Below are 23,415 nucleotides of genomic sequence, written 5' to 3'. Positions count from 1 at the left end.
CTCAATGACAGGAATGCAATCTGACAAATTTGTTTTTAGGCAGTTGCATCATTGTGTGAACATCATATGGTGTACTTACAGAAACCCAAATGATGCAGCTTATTACACAGCTTTGCTGTATGGTATAGCCTCTAGCTCCTAGGCTAGAAAACTGTGTAGCATGTTACTGTACTGAATACTGTAACTAATTATAACACAATGGTGTTTGTATGTCTAAACATAGAAAAGTTCAGTAAAAATCAATTATTATAGTCCTGTGGGACCACTGTTGCATATATATGTTTTCTGTCGTTAACATGGCCCATGACTGTTACCGTGCTGTTCAGTTACCCAGACACTGTTTTCTCACTGTATAATGTTATGTCATATTTTTTACTGTTTTAAGCACTTATATGTGAATTAGTGTAAAAAAATAGTTGCTTCTCAGTGGCATATGTAAATTCCTGATTAGGAATAGGTGGTGATGCCAAACAACCACAGATTGAGCTCTCGGGTGGCTGAAATTGTGACACCGTCGCTTTCAGATGGTTCAGTATACAAAAACTTTGTTTCATACTCAAAATTATTAAACGTTTTGTACGGTTACCTTCAGGCTATGTGTATAAGCTATATATAAAACAATTGAATTTTGTGTTTAAACTTGGGTTCCATCCCCAAGGTATCTATGTATACGCAAGTACTTAAAACCCAGAAAAGCTGGAAATTTGGAACACCTCAAGTCTCAAGTATTTTGGATAAGGGATGAACAATCTGTACTAACATTTAGTAGAGGGTGATGCCGTGCATTAAAAAAAAAGGTAACTACCTTTTTTGTAACATTGAATGAAAAATTGATTCCAATTTCCAAAATGGAAAGAACTAGAGAAAAATAAAGAAGAATATTGTAATATATGGTAAAATATTCAGAACTTAAAACATCTCATTACATGAGTTCTTATTAATATATGGAATAGATATAAAATCTGTTATAAAGGTTGTTTTGTGTTTTATATTAACAGAATGCCGCGTTTTTATATGGCCTTGGTTTGGTCTACTTCTACTACAATGCATTTCATTGGTAAGTTAACTTACACCATTTGTTTCCAGTAAATGGTGATTTTAATGTCTGTAACCATACATTTCCAGTAGTATCACTTATTTTATGGGAGTTTCTAATCAAGTTCAGCCCATCATTCTTTCCTCTTGGCCAGTAACTGGTAACTTGATTATAAACTGCCCTGCTCCTATTTTATGTTTTACCCCATTTGAGTGCTGTGACAGTCTGAAGGAAGATAATAACTACATGATCAAGATTTGCAATGTGTAGGTTGCCGTAATGTTTATTACAAATTCTTAAATATGCACCAACAGCTATTTGACATGTTTTCCCACTGGTGAATATTTAACTTTAACCTGGATAGCTTTTCCTGCCATCTGTTTTTCTTCCTTCTCTGCTTTTGGGCCATTTAATTACATCAAGTCTGGAAATACTGAATTGTTTGCTACTAAGCATTAAAGATTCTATGATGATTTTTTTCATGAATAATATACATTGTTTTAAGAGATCTTAAACTTAATTCACTAACCGTCTTGTATAATCAGTCATAAATAAGTTAGTTCTTGGTCACTGTTACTTAACCGTTTATTTAGTGGTATAAGCAGACCTGATATCTGGGTCCCCAGTCTAATAATTTAAACAGAATTCCTACTGAAAGCAAAAAATGCGTATTTTCTGTATATTTTGGCATTGGAATCGAAAGGCAGAAAAACTTTCTGTTCAGTTATCATTGGGAAGCGCACTGACAAAGGATCCTTTGGGTGCCGCTTCTCAAGACCTGTTTGGCTGGCAGGGCCTCTACTCAAGTTTGGTTCCTGATGGCTGGACTGGCTCTGCCCAGTTGGCCCTGCAGGCTGTGCTTGGCTCATGGTACCTGCCCAGATCTCACACCCACCAGTGGGGATCCAGGTGCAGAGTGGCAAGACCTGTGTGAGCCATTGGGCATGAGGTCTGGCCATGGCCTACAGTCAGGTGTGCCAGCAGGTTGGGCAACTCCAGGTGCTGGCACATGGGTGAGCTCTGTGCAAGTCTGTGGCTGGACCAACGATGCCTTCAGCGGCTTCCACCTTGGGTGCTGGCGGCTGGACTAGGAGAACGCTGTGGCACTGAAAATATTCGGAGATGCCAGAAACCACAAAGCCCCAAAGGGGGTGTTACAGTTTGTACAGCTCTGGCTTGAGGACTCCCGGTGTCTGAGCCCCCACGAAGTGTTACAGCACATTCGTATTACCACTCCCTCATTCATATCACTGCTCCCTCACCAAGTCCACAGACTTCCAGCGAACGGGGTTGTGTGCCTCCCAATTGGTTCAGTCCCATTACCTGGCTCCAGCCGACAGCTCCTGGGCTGGCCTGGCACCCTGCTGCTTCCTGTCACATGGGGCGACTACCCGGGGCCGATAGAGGGCAGGAGGGTTACAGTGTTGCAGTCACTTTATGCCCTACCTTTTGGTGGGGACTGGGTTCTTGTTCTGGGTCCAAGAAGAATGAGCTAACGTGGACAACTAGAGGGTGAGCAAGGCAGAGAAGTTTTACTGAGGAACAGAACAACTCTCAGCTGAGAGGGGACCTAAAGTGGGTAGCGCCTACCCGAAGGTGGATAGTGCTAAAGTATGGCTGAGTCTGGGGTTTGTGTCGGCTCAGAATGGGGGAGTGCATGCTGATTGGTCCAAGGTGGGCCTGGAAAAAGCACCTTTTGGCTGGCTAAAATTTGTCAAGGAAGTTCTCACTCTGGGTCACAGACTCTACCTGGAACTGGCAGCCCAGTTTTCAGGCTTCAGGCTTTCTTTGGCTTGAACGTCAGGTTTCACTAGGGACCTGCCCCTGTCTGTCCAGGGCAGTGATAACACTGGTAAAGAATTTAGGGGACATGTATTCAAAAGTAAGGATATAAGTTGTAGTTAGTAGAATAATTTATTATGCTTTGCCCCATGTAAAGATGAGAAGATGGTTATTTTATCAGTATTTATAATTATTTCTCTGGGCATATAGATAAAATCATTTTAGTCAGCCAGAATTAACTTAGGTGAAATCCAGTGTAAAACTAGTGACAAGGAAACTGTATTCCTATACAGTTTAGGGGAATAAACAAGTGTGCATCATGTTGATTAATTTTCATATAGTTGTGATAACTCATGTTCTCCCATAGATTGAAGAACATAAAATCACTAGAGAGATAAAGCTAGCATAGATAGAAAATAGTGATTGCTTTAATATATATGTCACTATGCTAAGCAAAAGATTAATGTGTCATCTTTAAGTGATGTCTGTATAATTCCCCAAACCCCCTACCTTTTAAAATGCTTTAATCTTGGAATTAATGGATATGGAATATACATAATTTTAGAAGTAGGAAATTAGTTATCAGACTAATCTATTAGGGGCATGTGTATTATCCTGTATCCCATTTTGTGGATTTATGGTATCTGTATCTTTTTATACTGTATAGAAAATTGTCATTTGTATTAGAAACGCTTAAGATTCTAAATTGTTACTTTCAGAGTATTTGGAGAATAATTTAGATTCAAGCAGACTTTTGCTCTCATATTTATTTTTGAGGAAGTTAGCATTTACATAATTCAAGCAGTAAAAATATTCAAAATACACTGACTGTTAAAAAAAAAGCTCTACTTATCTGTGGATTTTCTTTATTGGAGAGACCCATTTAAAAAAGAAACAATAATTAAGACAGTATAATAGCATTTGAGCAAAGGTAGATTGATAGACTAATGAACACTGAATTAGATTGGAGAACCCAGAAACAGTCCCACATGAACATGACTACTTGATTTATATCAAAGGTAGCACCATATTTCTCTGGGATTAGAATAGTCTCCTCCACAAATTATGCTAGACTATAGGAAATCTATGTGGAAAAAATAAAAATTGATCTCCTATCCATATTATTACACATACTTAGAATGGTAGTAGATAATGGCAAACAGGCCAGGTGTTTGCCTGTAATTTCAGCTCTTTGGGAGGCTGGTGCAGGAGGATCCCTTGAGCCCAGAAGTTCATGACCATCCAGGACATCAAAGAGAGACCCTCTCTATACAAAAAATGAAAAAATTAGCTAGGAGTGGTGGCATGAGCCTGTGGTTCCAGCTGCTCAGAAGGCTGAAGTAAGAGGATTGCTTTAACCCAGGAGGTCTAGGCTGCAGTGAGCTGTGATTGTCCTGCTACACTCCGGCATGGGTGACAGATTGAGACCTTGTCATTTACAAAAAAAGAGTATACCAAAAGTGAAAGGCAGAAATAAAGTTTTAAAAAGTTGGCTTATATGAAGCTGAATAGAAGCAGAATTAACACCTTCACTTTCTCACCTTTTCACATTTTCCTGCTGTTCTTCCTTGAGATGTTTCAGAAAGATTTGTAGTAATTTCCACTGAAATTTTTCTTGAACCTTCAGATATTTTTGAATAGTTGATGGAATTGAGAACAAAAGGATTATGAGCTTTCTTATCCTTTTCTAATCTTTTCTGTTCATTCATACTGTTTTTTATAAAGTTGATACTTTCATTAACATTAAATAACCAGAATGTTTCCTATACTATCAAGTGAGATATACGTAAGTATTAAAAATTACAGTTTCTTATGTTTATTTTTTTTCAGGGCAATTAAAGCATTTCAAGATGTGCTTTATGTTGACCCCAGCTTTTGTCGAGCCAAGGAAATTCATTTACGACTTGGGCTCATGTTCAAAGTGAACACAGACTACAAGTCTAGTTTAAAGGTAGGTGGTTGAGATTTTTCACACATAACACAATTTCATGTGTGTGCATGCACACTTTAATGTCACTGAGAAGCGTTGGAATTTAGCACTGTGAAAATCTTAGAAAATTGAAGATATGACCTAAAGGGTTAAAAAAAGGTTGGGACTGAGTTTCAGGATATAAAATAAATACCAAGTCTTGGAAGATAACTTTAGCACCTTAAAGTTTTTGTTTTGTTTAATTTTAAAAGTTTTTATATAATCAGGAGATGGTGATGGTTTTGATTTCCTTTGAGCATCAACATTATTGTGTGTGTGTGCCACCAAAGAGAGAGAGAACAGGCCAATTAGTGATGTCGTACCAGTGATTTAACTATTGATTATTGTTTTGTATAGGTCTCATTAGAAATCTACACCTATAATAGCAAAACGTGTCATAGCAAAGTTGTTTCATATAATATTCTCTGTAAGGTTTTTGGACTGCCAGTTGGTAAATATATAGTTTTTGGTAATATGCAGATTTTTGGGAAAAATTAAATTATTGTTTAAATATCTTAATTCTGTGGAAATTTCATTGCTCAAATTTTTTTTACTTTTTTGCTATGTGCAGCTATTTTGTTTTCCAAGACTTTAATGAAAATAGGTCTTCCGTTTAAGTTAAAAGCATTGTTTTTTGAAAGAATTATAGCTTCTGGAGAAAATAATAAGGTTTGTGATTTTATGCCTATTAAGAATGTTTCTCCTTTTCCAGAAACAGATCTTTTGTAGATTATCTTAATTTTACAGGTGGAGGGTATTTATGTAACTTAACAATAGGATTTACTTTGAACTCACTAACACAGAAATATTAAAGGAATGCTTTTTAAAAACTCTGTGTTGTTTGGGGTTCCCCAAACCACCCTCAAGTTCAGTGATTTGTTAGAGGGACTTAACCCAGATAACAGTTATACTCATGGTTACAGTTTATTGCAGTGAAAGAATACAGGTTAAAATTATCAAAGGAAAAGACATGTAAGGGCAGAGTCTAGGAGAGAGAACCAAGTGCAAGATTTCATTTGTCCTCTTTTGTTGTACATCTGTGAGCTGCTATTGATTCTTCCTGCAGCAAGTTAGGAAAACATAAACAGAATATTGTCCACCGGAGGAGCTTACTGACTGTTGCTTTTCGGAGTTTTTACTAGGATTTGATCTTGTAGCTGTGGAGGAACTGCCTACTAAGCTACCTTAGTAGCTTAGTCTCCAGTGCCTACAGGGAGAGGTCTGATACCATGTTGCCCCAGGCCTCTGCCATAAATCAATTGTTAGCATAACTATCTGGGATGAACCAAAGCCCCAGATAAAGAAAGACACTCTTGTCAGACTAGATATTCCAAGGACTTCAAAGATTACTGCCAGGAGCTTATCAAGATTCATACCTTTCTTTGAATGTGCTTGTCTGGCCAACCCAGACTTGCTGAATTAATGCCTTACTGCATGTGGTTCTTAACTCAATTATGCCTTAATTGTTTTAAAGTTTACAATTATGTAGACTGTTTCTGCTATTTATGTTTTTTACAGTATGATGCTGATGGAACATAGTCAACCCAAAACATTAAAATCATTGCAAGTAAACTACATAAATAACTTAGATTTCACACTACTCAGAAAAAAGTGGAGCTGAGGAGTCCCTAAGTCCAAGGTTAAGTGCAGTTGACGTGGAAAAATAGAATAGAATTTTTCAGTCTTTCTGAACTTTTCAAATTTTCTCAAAATTCAGAGTAACATTTACAAATTGCTTACCATTTGAGATACCTGTAGATTTGAAATTGAAAATAAGTACATCTATGCCACTTTGTAGATTTTAATCCTCTCTGCACATTATATGTGTATACACACACACACACATAATGTCTGTAAAAGGCTCTACAATGTCTTACAGCAGAAAATAAATATGGTAAAATTTTCTCAGAACATATTTGTTTTGCTACAGCAATGTTTTATGGTTGTGTTCTTTGGAAATACATTGGAGGGAGAAAGGCATAAGCACAACACATTTTTTTTTCATAAATATGAAAGATGCATATAAAAACCAGAGGAGAAAAGACTTAATTCAGTAGCAAATACAGTATTATCTTAAAGAATTTTATGGATGCATATCTCTTATTTCAATGAAGTGGCAGTATTTAAAATATTTAACTAGGCTGAGGGGAATTTGAGGGTTCATTGTCATGAGTTCATCAGCTCACTGAAAGTGTTCCTGGTTATTTAGTTGTAACAGATAACTCATTCCTGTATGTGCTTTTCTTTGCTTAGTCATATGTAAAGGGTAACAAACCCTTTGAGTAAGGTTAGTTTTAGCAAAAAAAGTCTTAGATATATGCTGTTTGCTTTGTTTTTGCCCATCTTTCATTTTTTTTAAACACCTAACAACTTTTTGATGTTTATTTCATTTGTATAGCATTAAAAAGTTTTGGGATGTTTTCGACATTAATCTTGCTCTTAGTGTGAAAATCTTACTTGATTTTTATCTCATCCTGAAATTTTATTTCTTAAGTTTTCCCTCATAATCAAAATACTCCTTGTCTATTGTTGAGATTGTTATAGGCATCGATAGTTTAATTGAGGAAGAGATATTTCTGTATATTGCTGTAAGTACTTGGCATTTAACATGAATAAAGGTGTGAGTTAGAATGAATATCTCCCTTTTCACAGTTTCCAGTTTTCTTTAGTTGGTTAGTAATTTATATAGCTAAAGATGGAATCTATCATGATATTTGTATAACAGCAAGGTGTTTTCCTGGCAAAGTGTACTCAGAGAGACACTTTGGGCTTTATTTTTATAAATTCCAACTCAAAAATTTCTAACTCATAATAGGAAGTCCAGGCTTCAAGATTAGTTGATTCAGATACACAGATACCTCATCAAAGATCCATATTCACTTTTGTTCTCTTTTGGATTTTTCCGTGTTTGGTAGAAGATACTTACCAGGTGTAATTAAAATGACTTTTTTTTTGCGTATTTTCATAGGGACATTATAGAGTAATGACTTAGATGCTTAGTAATGTTGGTAATAACTAACTGCTCAATAAATATATGATTTATCATTCTTATCTTGATTTAGAGTATGGGAAAGGGCAAAATTTCCTGCTGCTGTCTTCAAAAATGAGTAGTAACTTTGTGAAAAGCCTCCAAAGTTTGCCTTGCCTATCATTTGCCAGAAATACACTATGTGCTTATTAAGTTATTTCCTATCAGAGGGCTAATATTATTCACAGTCCCATTCTTGAGTAAGGTTTAGTTCTCCAAGAGGGTTACAGAATGGATATATTGTGGTGGAGAACAGCATTTAAGTTCATTACAGTTCATGTGTTCTCTACCTCATTTTCTTCCCTTAGTTCCATGAAAGAGTATATTTCTAAATGGTAAATTATTTAAATAAAATACAGGTAGTTTTCGCACTAGATCTCCCTCTCTTTTGTTTATACATGACATGCATTCCAGGGCTTTATATTTCATTAATGTTCCTGAAAATGGCCAAATGTATCACTGAAATAGTTTAATTCAGCTTTAATATAGTGTTAACTGGCACTGAAGTAGCAGATTTGATTTTAAAATTTGATGTTAACACTTTTAATTAAATGTGTAACCTTGGCTAAAGTGCCTATTTGATTCTTAATATAATCTGGGGACATAGAATAATTATACCCACATCTAGGACATAGTGAATAAGTAAAGGAAATGAAAGTACCTGACAAATAAAATTTTACTTGTCTCATCAGTCCTTTTTAAATTCTGTTTCTCATCTGCCATCTAAAATTTCTCTAATTTGGAGCCATTATCTAGTATTTGTGAATTCTGTTTTTCTGTCACAGAATTTAATCCATCCTTTAAAAAGTGAAATTAATCAAATTTCCGTGTGTTTAATACATGGTAGAAATAGCAGTTGTCAATTGATTAACTAGATTAAAAGTATATATGAATTATTCCATTTTAGAGTGACTTTTCTACTTCACATTCTGTTTTTTCCTTCTTCAGATAATCTTTAAGATTTTATTATCTCTCACTATAAGTGATATTACTAATATTTTGTTATACTTTGTATATATTTGCAGCAGAGGATTATCATTACTTGAAAAAAAACGTTAATTTTGACGGATAGTTTTATGTAATGCCTAACAACTTACATAAACTGGTAAACTGTTAAAACTGTTTCTTGAAGGTAGGAATAGTATATACAAATATATATGGGAAACACAATATTCTTCAGTAAGTAACACCAGTACAACTACTTGATTTAATGAAGATTACATAAAGAGAGTAGATCTTAAGCATTCTCACAATGTCCCCCACCTTCACCACTTCTTACATGTGGTGTATTACAGGAAATAACTGTGAGATGATATGTTAACTAGCTTGATTATTGTAGACATTTCACAATATATGTATATGTTTACATCACAGTATTTTATATATATATATCTTATATATAAAATTTGTATATATATGAACTTGTATATATAATTTTATATAGAAAATTATATATATATATAAAATACACAGTATTTTGAGGTATTATGAGTCTATTGAGGTACATATATATATACCTCAATAAACATACCTCAATAAAGCCGGAAAAAAGATTGTATAGAAATTTACTAAATATTTGCTTATGTCTACATATACTAATTTATTTGAACACACATCAACATTAGAAGCTTTTGGATTTTTAAAATCCTTTGTGTTTGAAAATGAGGATAATTGGTGAGCATACTGAGGTATTTATTGTCCCCTTAAAATTTGCTGTGGAAAATAATAAATGCTGATTTAAGAGGCAGATGTAAAACAGGTAAAGAAGATGAGATTTATGGCATCATTCCTATGTTCAAAACCAGGACCAAAAAAAAAGGTCATGTTTTATTACTCTTGAAGCATTTTTTAAAAACACAAATTGTTTTTATTTTGCCTTTTATATAAATGTGTAACCTTGCCTAGGGGTGCCTAATTGGTTCTTACGATACCTGTGGACATAGAATAACTATATCCACCTTCTAAGACATAGTGAGTAAATAAGGTATATGAAATTATCTGACAAAATTTTACTTGGCTCTTCAATATTTAGGATACTGTCTAAGTACTGGGCATCACATAACAAAAATAAGCTTAAAAAATTAAGACGTATCATGTAGGTTCTTAACAAATATCAAATGGATAAATGTGACAGCAGACACATGTAGATCAGAGATCAAGTGGTCTTTGAAATTGCTTTTAATTATATAAAGGCACACACACCAGCAGTCCCTATCTACAAACTAATATAAAATAGGTTTATTTAAGGGCAGAGTCTGGATTAAAACTCATCGAACACAATTGTGATTGACATTATTAAGTCATGAAATAGAGTTATTAATGAGGACTTTTTAAACTCTTAAAATTTGCTGTGGTAAGAGATAAATGCATATAACAAACAACTCAGGCCTTATTCCTCAGATCATTTTGGGATGACTAAGCTGCCTTGAATAAAAATAAAGAGTGTCATATTTAACAGAATTTTTTTAAATTTTATTTTTAATTGACACATAATAATTGGACATAGTTATGGGATACAGTGTGATGCTTCTGACACATGTATACATTGGGTAGTGATCACATCATAGTTTTAGCATATTCATCACCTCAGACATTTCTTCATGGTAAGAACATTTAGAATCTTTTTTCTAGTTATTTTGAGATACGCACTATATAATATTGCTTATTGTAGTCCACTTGCTATGCTATATAGAACACTAGAAATTATTCTTCTTTTCTACCTGTCATTTTGTAACCCTTGATTAATTTCTCTCCTTCATTCTGTCCGTCCAATCTTTGCTGGCCTCTGATGACCACTGTTCTACTCTATATTTTTATAAGATCAGGTTTTTTAACAATGTTTTGAAATAAGTGAGATCATGCAGTATTTGTCTTAATGTCCTCCAGGTTCATCTGTGTGGCTGTAAGTGATGGTACAGTTTAAGATCTCATTTAACATCATCAGATAGTTTCTTGGAAACTTCAACTTTAAGCGAAATGATATGCACAGTACCATTTTTTTTTTCCTCATCAGGATTGTAACTGCATGAATTTGAAAGAAGAAATAACTTACTGACACTTTCTTTTTTTTAAATGGATGAACGGTATGTGTATTATATACATATATATATACACACACACATATATATCAGATTTTCTTGCCTTAATCATTGATGAACACTTAGGTTGATCTCATATCTTGGCTATTGTGAATAATACTGCAATAAACTTGACAGATGTCTCTTCAGCTGCTGATTTCATTTCCTTTGGATAAATACCCAGTAGCTGAATTGCTGGATCATATTGTAGTTTATTTTGAGTTTTGAGGAGAATCTGCCTATTTTTTTCCATATGACTCTACCAATTTACATTCCCACGGGTATTGTTAAGGGTTCCCTTTCTCTATAACCGGACCAGCATGATACTTTGTCTTTTTGATAATAAATGTATGGGGTGATATCTCACTGTAATTTTCATTTGCTTTTCCCAGTGATTGATGTTGAACTTTTTTTCATATACCTGTTTGTTGCTTGTATGTCTTCTTTTGAGAAATGTCTGTTTAATCTTTTTCCCTTTAAGAAAATTGATTTGTTAGCTCACCAGGTCACACCTGACACTCAAAGGGATCTGAGTTAATCCTTTTATGTGTCTGGAAAGACAACTTAAAATTTGAGGAGCAGCAGTGATGTCTGTTAAAAAAGAAAGATTATTTTTAAATGGAACTCAGATTGCCACTTTTCATCCTAAACACTTCAATAGTTTTCTGTCATTATTATGATTATGTTCAGAATAGAAAAAGACAATACAATTTCACATTATCTCCTTCATGTTTTTTGGGGCCCTTAACAGGTGCTTGTTATTCTGCAATGCATTTTTTAGAACTCTTTCATGGTAACTTTTACTTATCCGTGCAGGTCCTATCTTAATAACATTTTCTCAAGGAGGCTTCTTTTGTAGGTGGTTGGATCTGTGCTGGACATCTTGTACTTTCATGTAAAATTCTTGCCATTGCTGAATTGATCAGATGAGCATAATTATTTACTTTAATATTTCTCTCTGGCTAGAGCTTTTTGGTGGAGGGATTATGTTTGTTTATTGTTATATGCATAATATGTGGCCTTAGTAGGCATGTAGTTACCTGTCAAATGAAAAGGATATTTGAGGGCTTTACTTGCTCAGTATTGACCAAGCTCAAAGTCTGCATTGATGTATAACATTTTTTGATCATAAATAAGAATGAGAGATTTTAAAATATGTTTTATTTAAGGAAATTATACTTTAAGAGACTGGCTGTCACTGTTTTCCAGGATTGAATGCAGTGGCTATTCACAGGCATGATCATAGTACAATGCATGGAATTCCTGGCCCAAAGTGATCCTTCCATCTCGGACTCCCAAGTAGTTGGGACTACAGGTGTGTGCCATTGTGCCTGGCTTTCTATAAGGAAATTATTAAAGATTAGTAAAGCATATAGGTATACAGTAGTCCCCCCTTACCCACATTGTTGTTTTCTGAGGTCAATTACCTGCAACCTTGGCCAGAGATATTAAATGGAAAATAAAGAGAAATAAACAGAAACAAGCAATTCATAAGTTTTAAATTGTCACTGGGCATAGTGGCTCATGCCTGTAATCCTAGCACTTTGGGAGGCTGAGGCAGGCAGGTCATGAGGTCCAGAGATTGAGACCATTCTGGCCAACAGAATGAAACACTGTCTCTACTGAAAATACAAAAATTTGCTGGGCATGGTGGCGTGTGCCTGTAGTCCCAGCTACTTGGGAGGCTGAGGCAGGAGAATCCCTTGAACCTGAGAGGTGGAGGTTCCAGTGAGCTGAGATCCCACCACTGCACTCCAGCCTGGCGACAGAAGGAGACTCCGTCTCAAAAAAAAAAAAGTTTTAAATCTTGCACCCTTCTGAATAGCATGATGAAATCATCCTTTTGTCCATCATATCCAGGCTGTATATATTAGCTTGCCCATTAGTCACTTAGTAGCTGTTTTCAGTTACCAGAATGAAAAAACGTTGTATCTGTAGGGTTCAGTACTATCCAAGATTACTGGCATCCATTAGAGGTCTTGGAATGTATTCCTCAAGTTTGAGGACATGAGCCACTGTATTCTGAGTTGTGTGAAATAACTACTTGATAACTTCATTTTTAGTGGCCGTGTTTTGTATTTAGATGCATTGTAGTTGGGCTTGAGAAATGCTTCTTTAATTAGCATAGGTTACATTCAGCAGATGCATAATATGATACATTGCTTTCCTAGAATGTGAAGGAAAAATGCTGTAATAGTACACAGATATTTTTATTTGGTTTTAATAGAGAATGGTTATATTAAAATTGATTTTAAAATTAGTATCATATTTTATTGAGTTATTTCTAATATTTCTATATACCTAGTACAAAAACATTTTTATCGAACTGCTATCGAGGCAGCAGAAATTATTGCCTGGGGAAATCCAGAAAAGGCTTTGTAATGCAGGTTTGAATCCTAGCCTAAGATTCTTTTTAGAGGATGAGATGATGTTTGCTGAGACAGACAACAAACCAATGAGGGAGTAGAGGAAGTATTACGGGTGGTTTAGATTACCTTGGCTGACCCTTCCGCTTGTAAGAAATGGGAAATATTGCAATTTGACTGGAGTTTTGCTTCATGAGAGCAAAATTTGGATGAGACTGAACTGTGAGCATCTTGGTGGAGATACAGAATTTCTATTGGGATAATTGCTACAGCTAGAGATACAGAACTGTATTTTGCAGCAATAGAGTATTCATGTCTTCACAAACATGGTTTAATTGGTAATTTGTTTTTGGAAAGATCATTCTTAAGCTTAGTCATTAATTTGAGGATTGGGTGACTCTAGTTTGAGGATTGGATACTGAAAATGAAGACAAGAGGTTATATCATTTTGTCTCATTTCCTTTACTGTCTTAATGTTTACTTTTTTGGTTCGTGGTATTTAATTTAGCTTTTTGTAATGTGAGGTGTTGTGCATGACTGTTTTATTTTTTATAAATACGTAATCAGTTTTTAAAGTCTTTTCTCATGCATGTTTTGAAATATGTATTTTCAAAATGTTTGCTGTTTAAAAATGTTTGGCATTTTATGCTGTTTGGGGGTGTGGAATAGTAAAGCAGTAATTTTACCGTAGCATTCAAATTTTTTACTACTCCTGGCAGATCTTGAATACTGACAAATTAAATGAAGGCTGAGTCATTTGAATTATATACCTCTCTTTTTTCTTTAGGTTTTACTAAAATAGTACTAAAGTGCTGTAATCTTAGAAGTTATTTTCTTTTTCCTTTTTTTTTTTTTTTGAGACGGAGTCTTGGTTTTGTCACCCTGGCTGGAGTGCAGTGGCGTTATCTCAGCTCACTGCAACCTTTGCCTCCCGGATTCAAACAATTCTCCTCTCTCAGCCTCCCGAGTAGCTGGAACTGCAGGAGCCTGCCACTACGCCTGGCTAATTTTTGTATTTTTAGTAGAGACAGGGTTTCACCATATTGGTCAGGCTGGTCTTGAACTCCTGACCTCAGGTGATCCACCCACCTTGGCCTCCCAAAGTGCTGGGATTACAGGAGTGAGCCACTGCACCTGGCCAAGTTATTTTCTTTTCAGGCCAGTTTCTGTCCTGTGGTGACTTGTGTAGGAAAGGCCCATGTTCTCATATATTTAATAATATGGTTTCAAGACAGATTTTACTTAAAAATATAGTATAGTCTGAAGTGTGGCTTTTATGCTTCTGTTTTTATGTTGAGGAGAGTAAGTATGCTGTACTTCCAATACTTCATATACTTAAAAAATAGTCTGTATTGTCTTGCTCTATTAGCATGTTAAGGATCCACATTGCGGTTTGCAAACCAAGTATCTTAGTTCATTTCTGCCCCTGCAATGGAGTACTAGAGACTGGGTAATTTATAAAGAGATTTATTCGACATGAAGTTCTAGAGGCTAGGAAGTCCTAGATCTTGGGACCATGTCTGAAGAGAGCCTTCTTGCTGTGTCAGAAGATGGTGGAAGGCGTCACATTACAAGCAAGATAGAAAGATATCAGGTGAAACTCACCCTTTTTCTAAGGAACCCACTCTTTTGATGACAGCATTGATCTATTCATGAGAGAGCCCTTATGATCTAATCACCTCTTAATAATGTCACAGTGCCAATTAAATTTCAACATGAGTTTTGAACAGAATATTCAAACTACAGCACTAAGAGAAAATAAAAACAATGTTCACGGTGTTCAAATGTTGGGTTTTTCCTCAGGAAATAAGGTTTTTATTTCCCAGTTTTCTTTTATTATTTTTTATTTCAAAAATATGTATGTATCATTATAAAAGGTAATACAAACAAAGATCCTACTATACCCATCAGTTTTTCTCAAAGTTTAACATCTAGGAAATTGACATTGATACAGTCCAATTTTTTTTTTGAGCTTTTTATTTCCAATGTCTGCAATTGTTTTGATCTTATATGAAAAGAAAAACTTTAGCCTTCATTTATTTTTAGGTTTGTTGGTTGGGGCCCTGCATATTAGACTGATAGAAAAACTAACAAGAGAAAAATAAATTTATTAATGTGTGCATTACACATTATACACTGGAGAACTTTGTGATGATGAATGTCAACCTAAGTAATCAAAAAGGTCAGCATAATGTTTAAGGAGAGTTTATTCAACTGCAAAGCTAAGGTCCCTGCAAACACAGATTCTATAGAAAGGAAGTAAGTTTTCCAAAGTGTAGAAGTTTGGGTTTGCTTATACAGACAAAGCTTTCTATATAAGGCTTACTTCAGAGTTAACAAAAATCTGATTTGTTGAGGTAGTCTTTTTCTTTCAGGAAAGGTATATTCAGCATTTCACACTAAAGATGTAACTGTCATGGGATCTTGGGCACCATCCCGTCTGAATTAGGCCAATAAAAGGACAATTAATCTCAAAGATCAGTGATTGGAATGGGGAATGTCTGGTGTCTTCTAGTTATTTACTGAACAAGATCAATGAGCAGGAGCTATTATCTAAGAAACTGTAAGAAACAGAACTGCAAACATTCTGTGTGATTCAGTTTCTAGGGTTTAACTTCCCCCTTGGCATCATAAATTTAGAGGGTCCTGAAGTTTTATTTTCTTTCTGTGAGTAACTCAGAGAAGTGTACAATATGGGCTGCTGTGAGATGTAACCAAAAGAACAGTAAATTATAGAGAAATGACAAGACAAAGGGAAGGACTTGAAGTTTCCATGGAAAGCAAATTTTGGAAAGGTAAATATTTGGTAGAAGTTATATAGATTACTCCTTGCTGCCTTTAGGCTTATAAGAATATAGAGTTGTCTTCAGAAATTAATAATCACCCTGTCCTTTCAAGCAGAAAGGAGAATAGGCAGTTTTATTGTACCTGTTTCTTATTTGCCTGTGGCTCAAAATAATCTTTATGTCAGAATCGCATATTTTGGGGTGGCAAATTCTAAACCTCTTCATACGCTATTGTCTCATTAGTGATTGATGAAGTATTTACAATTAAAAGCCTATTTGTATTCTGAGTAATTTATCAATTTCAGAATGTGTTTCAAGCAGTAAGTTTTAAAAAACGAAGTTAAATAGTAACTTCATAAGTTAAATGAAGCCGCAATATTTTTAGGTTTTGTCTTCTTTATTTGGTTGCTATTGTGGGAAGATATGCATAAGGTAGCCATTTTAGTGTACATTTCAGTGGCATTATTTACAATGCAGTGTAACCATTACCACTCTTCATTTTCAGAACTTTGCATTATCCCATACAAAAATTTTTTACCCATAAATCAATACTTTGCCATTCCCTTTTCCTCCAAGTACCCAGGAGTTCCTGTATTCTACTTTCTGTCTCTCAGTAGAACTCTGCGTGTCTTATATAAGTTGACTTGTACAATATTTGTCATTTTTTATCTGGCCTATTTTACTTGGCATATTTCAGGTATTCATCAATGTTGTGACATGTTTCAGAATTCCTTTTTGTTTTCTGTATTTTTTTGAGACAGGGTCTCACCCTGTCACCAAAGCTGGAGAACAGTGGTGTGATCTGAGCTCACTGCAGCCTCAAACTCTGTGGCAGAAGCTTCCCATTCCTTTGGGATGAATATGGCTGAATAATTTTCTATTCTGTAGTTAAACCACATTTTCTTAATCCTTTAATCTGTGGTGAACATTAGTGTTATTCCATTTTGGCTCCTATAGTAGTGCTACCTTGAACATTGGTGTACACAGAGATTGAGTCCCTGTTTTCAGTGCTTGAGGTCCAATTTCTTCATTGCTTTGCCAATAAATGAAAAAAAAAAAGAAAAAAAACTTTTTAGTTTCTGTTTGTTTGCTTCATAGTAGCTATCCTAATGGGAGTGAATTGGTATCACATTGTAGTTTTGATTTGTATTTCTTTTAATAGCTAATAATTTTTAGCATCTTTTCATGTATTTATTGGCCATTCATATTATTCGAGATGTCTGTTCAAGTCCTTTGCCTATTTTCAATTTTTGGGTCTTTTTGTAACATGTTTTGTATTCTGTATTTTAAGTCCTTATTAGGTTTATAATTTGCAATTTTTTTTTCTTTGCAGTATCTTGATTGTGGTTCATTCATGTACAAAAGTTTTTAATTTTGATGAAGCTAAGTAAATCTGTTTTTTTGTTACTTGTGTCTCTGGCATCATGTCCAAGAAAACACTGCCAAATTCAGTGTCATAAAGGTTTTTCCTGCTTATTGTTCTAAGACTTTAATAGTTTTAGCTGTTAAGTTTACATCTCTGATCCATTTTAAGCTAACTTTTGCATATGACGTAACAGGCCCAACTTTATTTTCATACAGATACTTAGTTTTTCAAACACCATTTGCTGAAAAGCCTGACTTAAATATTATAACACAGATGCCAAGCCTATGTCTGCTAGCCAAAGTGTTCACTCTCATGGTGCTATTTGTGATGATTCTTTGATTGTAGTATCATGTAGCAGACATTAATTTTGTTCTTTGTTAATTGGCAGTTCTCAACTTGACTAGGCATATTTAGGTTCTCAGTGATTCCCACATTTATTCCCTTGAAACTTAGTTTTTAAACATTGTTGAATATAATTTATTTTTACAAAGAACTTACGTTCTATGTATAGTGTCATTTTAAACATTAAATATTAGTATCTTTAGTACAGTGTTAATACTTTCATTGTAAATAATGATCTTTTTGTAGTTTACTTTTAAAGTAACTTGTTCTTTGTTGGTATCATGGTTGATTATTTTTGAAAGTTAGTGGAGGCTCTGAAAATTGAATATTTATGGGAATAGTTTATAGAATGTTTGAAAGAGATGTATGCATTTTTTATTTAAAAGAGTTTTAGGGCATATTATCTTTAGTTAAGTAGTTCATAGATTATAAACATCAAATGTTACTGTATGATTTTAACAGTTATTCATTCTATCTGTAGACAGAGAATTAGAAGTTGGTTTGCATTCTGCATAGGCTTATATGGTATATTTAGAGTAGAAATATAAGTGTTTTAATATTTCATGAATGATTAGATATTTTATACACATAATTTACATACATTTAAAATGTTTAGCACCCTGATTTAAATATGTTTAAAAGCACCCTGCTTTCAGTGCTTGAGGTCCAATTTCTTCTTTTGTCAATAAATGAAAAAAAAAATTTATCGGCAAAGAACAACTACATTTCACATGTGAATTTGAAAATAGGTTACTTGATATGTATAAGTAGGTTGTACATACAGGTTTTAAATGTTCTGAAGTACACTGACATTGAAGAATCAGTAAAAACAGGTATGTTTTATTCTTTACGTTAATTCTCATATTATCTAAGTTGGTTTCTAAAGTTCAGGTCTCAAGCTATAATGCTCTAAAAATATAATTGTATTTTCCAGATTTTAAAATAACGAAGTACATGTCTAATTTTATACCTTAATATTTTGTTTACTGGAAGACTCAAATATGTGAAGTTTTTTAATAAAACAAAAATATAAATATAGTAAATTCTTCCATACAGCCTCCATTCTTAACTATCTCATGGAAATAACTTGATTAACACTTAACATTTTCCACAATAAATTTGGAATTGTAGTAATTTTATTTGGTTGAGTGTAGTGCATTGGTGTATAGCATAGCTTTGTTATTTTATGATAGACATTGAAAGGCTAAAATAGAAAATGTCATTTTATGCAACTCAGTTTAGTGCATTAATATTTTTACTTTTCTCTTGCAGCATTTTCAGTTAGCCTTGATTGACTGTAATCCATGTACTTTGTCCAGTGCTGAAAGTAAGTATTTTAAAATAAAATGCTTTCGAGCAAAGAATATTGATACCTTTTTGTCTACTGATACCTTTGTTTCTGTTCATTCTTGAGAAGAAAAGTGAGAAGTCATGTGCCTGATTCAGAGAGTTTAAATCACTGGAGTTGAGTTGATTCGGGTACTATTTTTCTTGCCCAAAGACAATCAGTATTATTATTTGATAACTATAGAAATGACTGGTATGTCACAGAGCACTAACAAATAGTGATTACCTACTTCAGTAGTTTTTCTCCCTTTGTGGTACCTGTGTTTTCGTATTAATAAATTACTTCACCTTTTAATATTTTAGGATTTGTACATACCATAAGCTTGACTATTTTTTGAAACTTTTTTGTGTATTTGGTGATGTTGCAAAAATCAAAAGTTTTCAAAGCCAATTTTAAACAAAACCTGAATAAGTTAAAAATGTGTAATTTAAAAAATAAATACTGTTTTTTGAACTCTTTAAGATGAATGGCTACAGTTAAAATTTTGGGGAAAAAACACATTTAAAAAGAATATAAAAATTTAAATTATGTGATTTTCCTTTGTAATAAAATGTTAGAATATTAAAGACCTTTTTGTGTCCATTGTTTTACCTATTTGAGTCTATAATTGAATATTGCCATATTGAGTATACCTAGTTATATAGTTACACTCCTTTTTAATGTACAGATAAGAATGAAACATGGGCTGGGAGCAGTGACTCACGCCTGTAATCCCAACACTTTGGGAGGCCTAGGTGGGTTGATACCTGAGGTCAGTAGTTTGAGACTAGCCTGGCCAACGTGGTAGAAACTCCATCTCTACTAAAAATACAAAAATTAGCCAGGTGTAGTGGTGCAACTTGAAATCCCAGTCACCCAGGAGGCTGAGGCAGGAGAATTGCCTGAACCTGGGAGGCGGACATTGCAGTGAGGCGAGTTTGTGCTACTGCACGCCAGGGTGTCAAAGCAAGATGCTGTCTTAAGAAAAAAAAAAAACAGAAGGATGAAAGGTGGAGATTTTTATCCTACAAAAGATGATGTTGTATTTTATGGGATGATGAGGTGAGAGACCTGGGACTCCAGCCTAAATGTGTATTTTAAGTTCAGATAGTATTAGGATGCCAGTTACCACTAATCTTTTCTATTATCTTTATTTGGTGGGTACAGATATGGGGAATATGGGACATAGTTTTTGGTTTTTGGTTTTCTCTTTGCGGGGGGGGGGGGGTGTGTGTGTGTGTGTGTGTGTGTGTGTGTGTGTGTGTGTGTGTGTGTGTGTGTGTGTGTGTGTGTGTGTGTGTGTGTGTGTGGGGTGTGTGTGGGGTGTGTGTGTGTGTGTGTGTGTGTGTGTGTGTGTGTGTGTGTGTGTGTGTGTGTGTGTGTGTGTGTGTGTGTGTGTGTGTTTTAATTTTGCTTTGTCTTTTGAGACAGGGTCTCACTCTGTTGACCAGGATGAGTGCATTTGGTGCAACCATGGCTCACTGAAGCCTTTATCTCCCAGGCCCAAGTGATCCTCCTCTTTTAGCCTCCCAAGTAGCTGGAACTTTAAGGCGCATGCAATGTCTGGCTAATATTTTTATTTTTATTTTTTGTATTTTTTCTGGAGATGGGGTTTTGCCATGTTGCTCAGGCTGTTCTTGAACTCCTAGACTCAGGGCCTCCCAAAGTACTAGGACTACAGTCACAAGCCACCGCTCTGGTACTTTTTCCTTCTCTTAATCTATCATCCAGTTTCTCTCCAGCAGTTCAGAGATGTGAGATTTTGATTAACTAGATTTTATGTGGTAAGGAAAACTCTGTTTGAAAAGGGGAGGGAAGATGAAGAAAACCTCTCAATCTGTGTAAACCACAGTGGATGTGTGTACATATTATATGACTTTTTTCTTTTGTTGCTTTTTTTTTGGAGGGGGAGAGGTTATTATCTTGAAATCATACAGAATGATTTTTCTTTTATTTTATGGCTCATTACTTAACTTTTTATATTTTTGTCTGTTTTTACAAAGCAATAACTTAGTTTCAGAAAATTTGTTTGATTTTAGTTAATTACAAAATTTTGGAGTAATTTTTCTCTTATGGAAAGGAATTTATGGTTATCTAATGCATTATTCTCCAATGTTAGATATGGGGAACTTATTGGAAAGCTGTGGAGCATATTAAAGAGGCTGCTTTCCAGACATTTACCCAGGTTCACTACACCAAAATCTGAAAGAGTTTAGCTAGGAATTGGTAATTATATCAACCATCCCAGGTATAATTTATTTTTAGGACATTGAGAGAAATGAGTGAGGAGAAGCAAGGAGGGAAGATTCAGAAGGGAGGAGAGACAAAGGGATGTCAGAATTTCATGATTGCTATGGGACTTTTCTTTAAAAATATAAATATTCTGTTTATAAATTTGAAAGTTTTAAAAGATATATCCTAAAACAAAACAAGAAAAGGTGTTTATCATGGATGAATAAAAACTATAAAATTCAAATAGTTGGACTTGTAATTATCCATTGTGATTTTGTTGTGTGCTCTCGTGTTGGGTAATTGGGCATCAAGAAGGGCTGCAAAAAGAAGCCAAATATTCTGCTTATTTGAGTCTTCAAATAAATTATTTTGAAGTCTTGCTTTTTAGGTAGTTTGACCATTTGTGTTTGTTCTCGACTACGGTGATCTATTTCTGAAGAATTAAAAGAGCACTAAGTTTCCTTATGTTGTTACTAGTATTTGATCTATAACTTAAAAAAAGTTGTTAATTAAAGATTGAATATAAAGAAAAAGCATACAGATTGAAAAACATTCCTTGATTGCAGAGTAAATATTATGTTTTTAACGTAAAATTTTGAATACCATGTGTCAAGATATGTAAACTTAAATGCTTGTGTTTCCTTAATACTCTGATTAAGAACTTTTTATGACGTATACTTACCTATTGCAGATTTTAATGATTATTAGAGTTATAAATAAATTGGTTACAATATTACTTAATCTTTTATATTGATTGTTTTTCTTGGCATGATCTTTGTTAGGTTTAATTGCATTTTGTTTGTTAATTTTGCATTCTGTTTAAAACAGAAGTTGCACCCCTAGTCAAATGTGTGTTCTATAGTTTTAGCGTTTGCATATGTCTGACATTTTATATTATCCCTACTTTTTGTTACTTTATTTCGTTAGACTGTATTGTAACTGATCTTTTCCCATGATCCATTGCAGTTCAATTTCATATTGCCCATTTGTATGAAACCCAGGTAAGTGTTTTAACTTAAGAACAAGAATAAAACAGTCACCTATGCTTTAGATGAAATGAAATGTACTTGAAAATATCAGGCTTTAAATAAAATAAATATATTAGACAATTTGAGTTGTGGATATTATACTCTTGCATATATTTTGTATTTTACTCCTCATTAAATGTGTTTGAAATTTTGTTTAGTGAACAAATTGTTAAAGACAAATGAAGGAATTTGAGATTTGTGTTTAATGTATATATAGCAGTTTCTGTAACTACCTTAAACTCTGTATTTTAATTTATTTCCTAAATACAATACTTGCTATGTATGGGTGCTTTGACTTAATATAATTTGCCTCTATACTTTTATTTAAGAAGCTTTCATCTAACCCTGGATGTAATGTCTACTTTTGTTTTAAAATATTCATGAATGATTGTAATAAGTCACTGTTATTGAGGTTTTCTGTTTTTCTTTAAGATTGAGGTATCTTTTAAAATCATACCATTTGAAATGATAGTTACCATTAGTTCAAGTCTGTTTTGTTTTTAAAGTTATTTCAGCTTTTTTTAAAAAAATATTTTGCTTTGTATAGCAGATTTTATTATAATATTTAAACTATAGTAACATACGGATTTACAGTTTGTGGTGGAGTTGGTAGACTTAAAAAAAATGGTAGCATTTCTTAATATTATGAGTAGCTGAACGTTTTGAATTTAAATTGTGAAATAAAGAAAGATTTAATAACCATGTTGGGCATGGTGGCTCATGTCTTAATTGCAGCATTTTGAGAGGCTGATGCAGGAATACCTCTTGAGCCCAGGTGTTTGAGACCAGCCTGGGCAACATAGTGAGACTGGTCTCTACAATTAATAGTTAGCCAAGTGTAGTGGCATGTGCCTGTAGTTCCAGCTACTTTGAGGGCTGAGACTGGAGGTCTGCTCGAAGAGTCAAAGGCTGCAGTGTGGTGTGATACTGCACTATAGCTTCTGTGGCAGAGTGAGACCCTGTCTTAAGGAAAAACAAAAAACAGAATTTCATGGTGGGGAAAGCTTATTACACACGTATGTAATTTTTTAGGTCTACCCTTATGTTTCTAGTACAAGTGGAAAATAGTGATGTAG

The 23,415-nt window shown here is 34.2% G+C and overlaps 1 protein-coding gene across 29 annotated transcripts in view; it reads left to right on the top strand.

The window, feature by feature from the left end:
• The window catches only part of LOC129053431 (histone demethylase UTY), a 234,424-nt gene that overhangs the window by 60,985 nt on the left and 150,024 nt on the right, over positions 1-23,415 (top strand). For 25 of the 29 annotated variants that reach the window (XM_063721447.1, XM_054545477.2, XM_054545474.2 and 22 more), the window contains exons 5-8: positions 999-1,057; positions 4,649-4,769; positions 19,025-19,079; positions 22,278-22,312. In XM_063721447.1, coding sequence (XP_063577517.1) covers positions 999-1,057; positions 4,649-4,769; positions 19,025-19,079; positions 22,278-22,312 — 270 coding nt within the window. Of the gene's footprint in view, positions 1-998; positions 1,058-4,648; positions 4,770-10,872; positions 10,899-10,931; positions 12,208-15,938; positions 16,054-17,335; positions 17,507-19,024; positions 19,080-22,277; positions 22,313-23,415 lie in introns of those variants that run through there. The other 4 variants (XM_054545479.2, XM_054545480.2, XM_054545478.2 and 1 more) reach the window with 4 other exon arrangements.

Source organism: Pongo abelii, chromosome Y, assembly GCF_028885655.2.
Source record: "Pongo abelii isolate AG06213 chromosome Y, NHGRI_mPonAbe1-v2.0_pri, whole genome shotgun sequence".
NCBI classification, from domain to species: Eukaryota; Metazoa; Chordata; class Mammalia; order Primates; family Hominidae; genus Pongo; species Pongo abelii.
The sequence above is the reverse complement of the archived record's forward strand: the minus strand, read 5'-3'. Positions and strand labels throughout refer to the sequence as shown.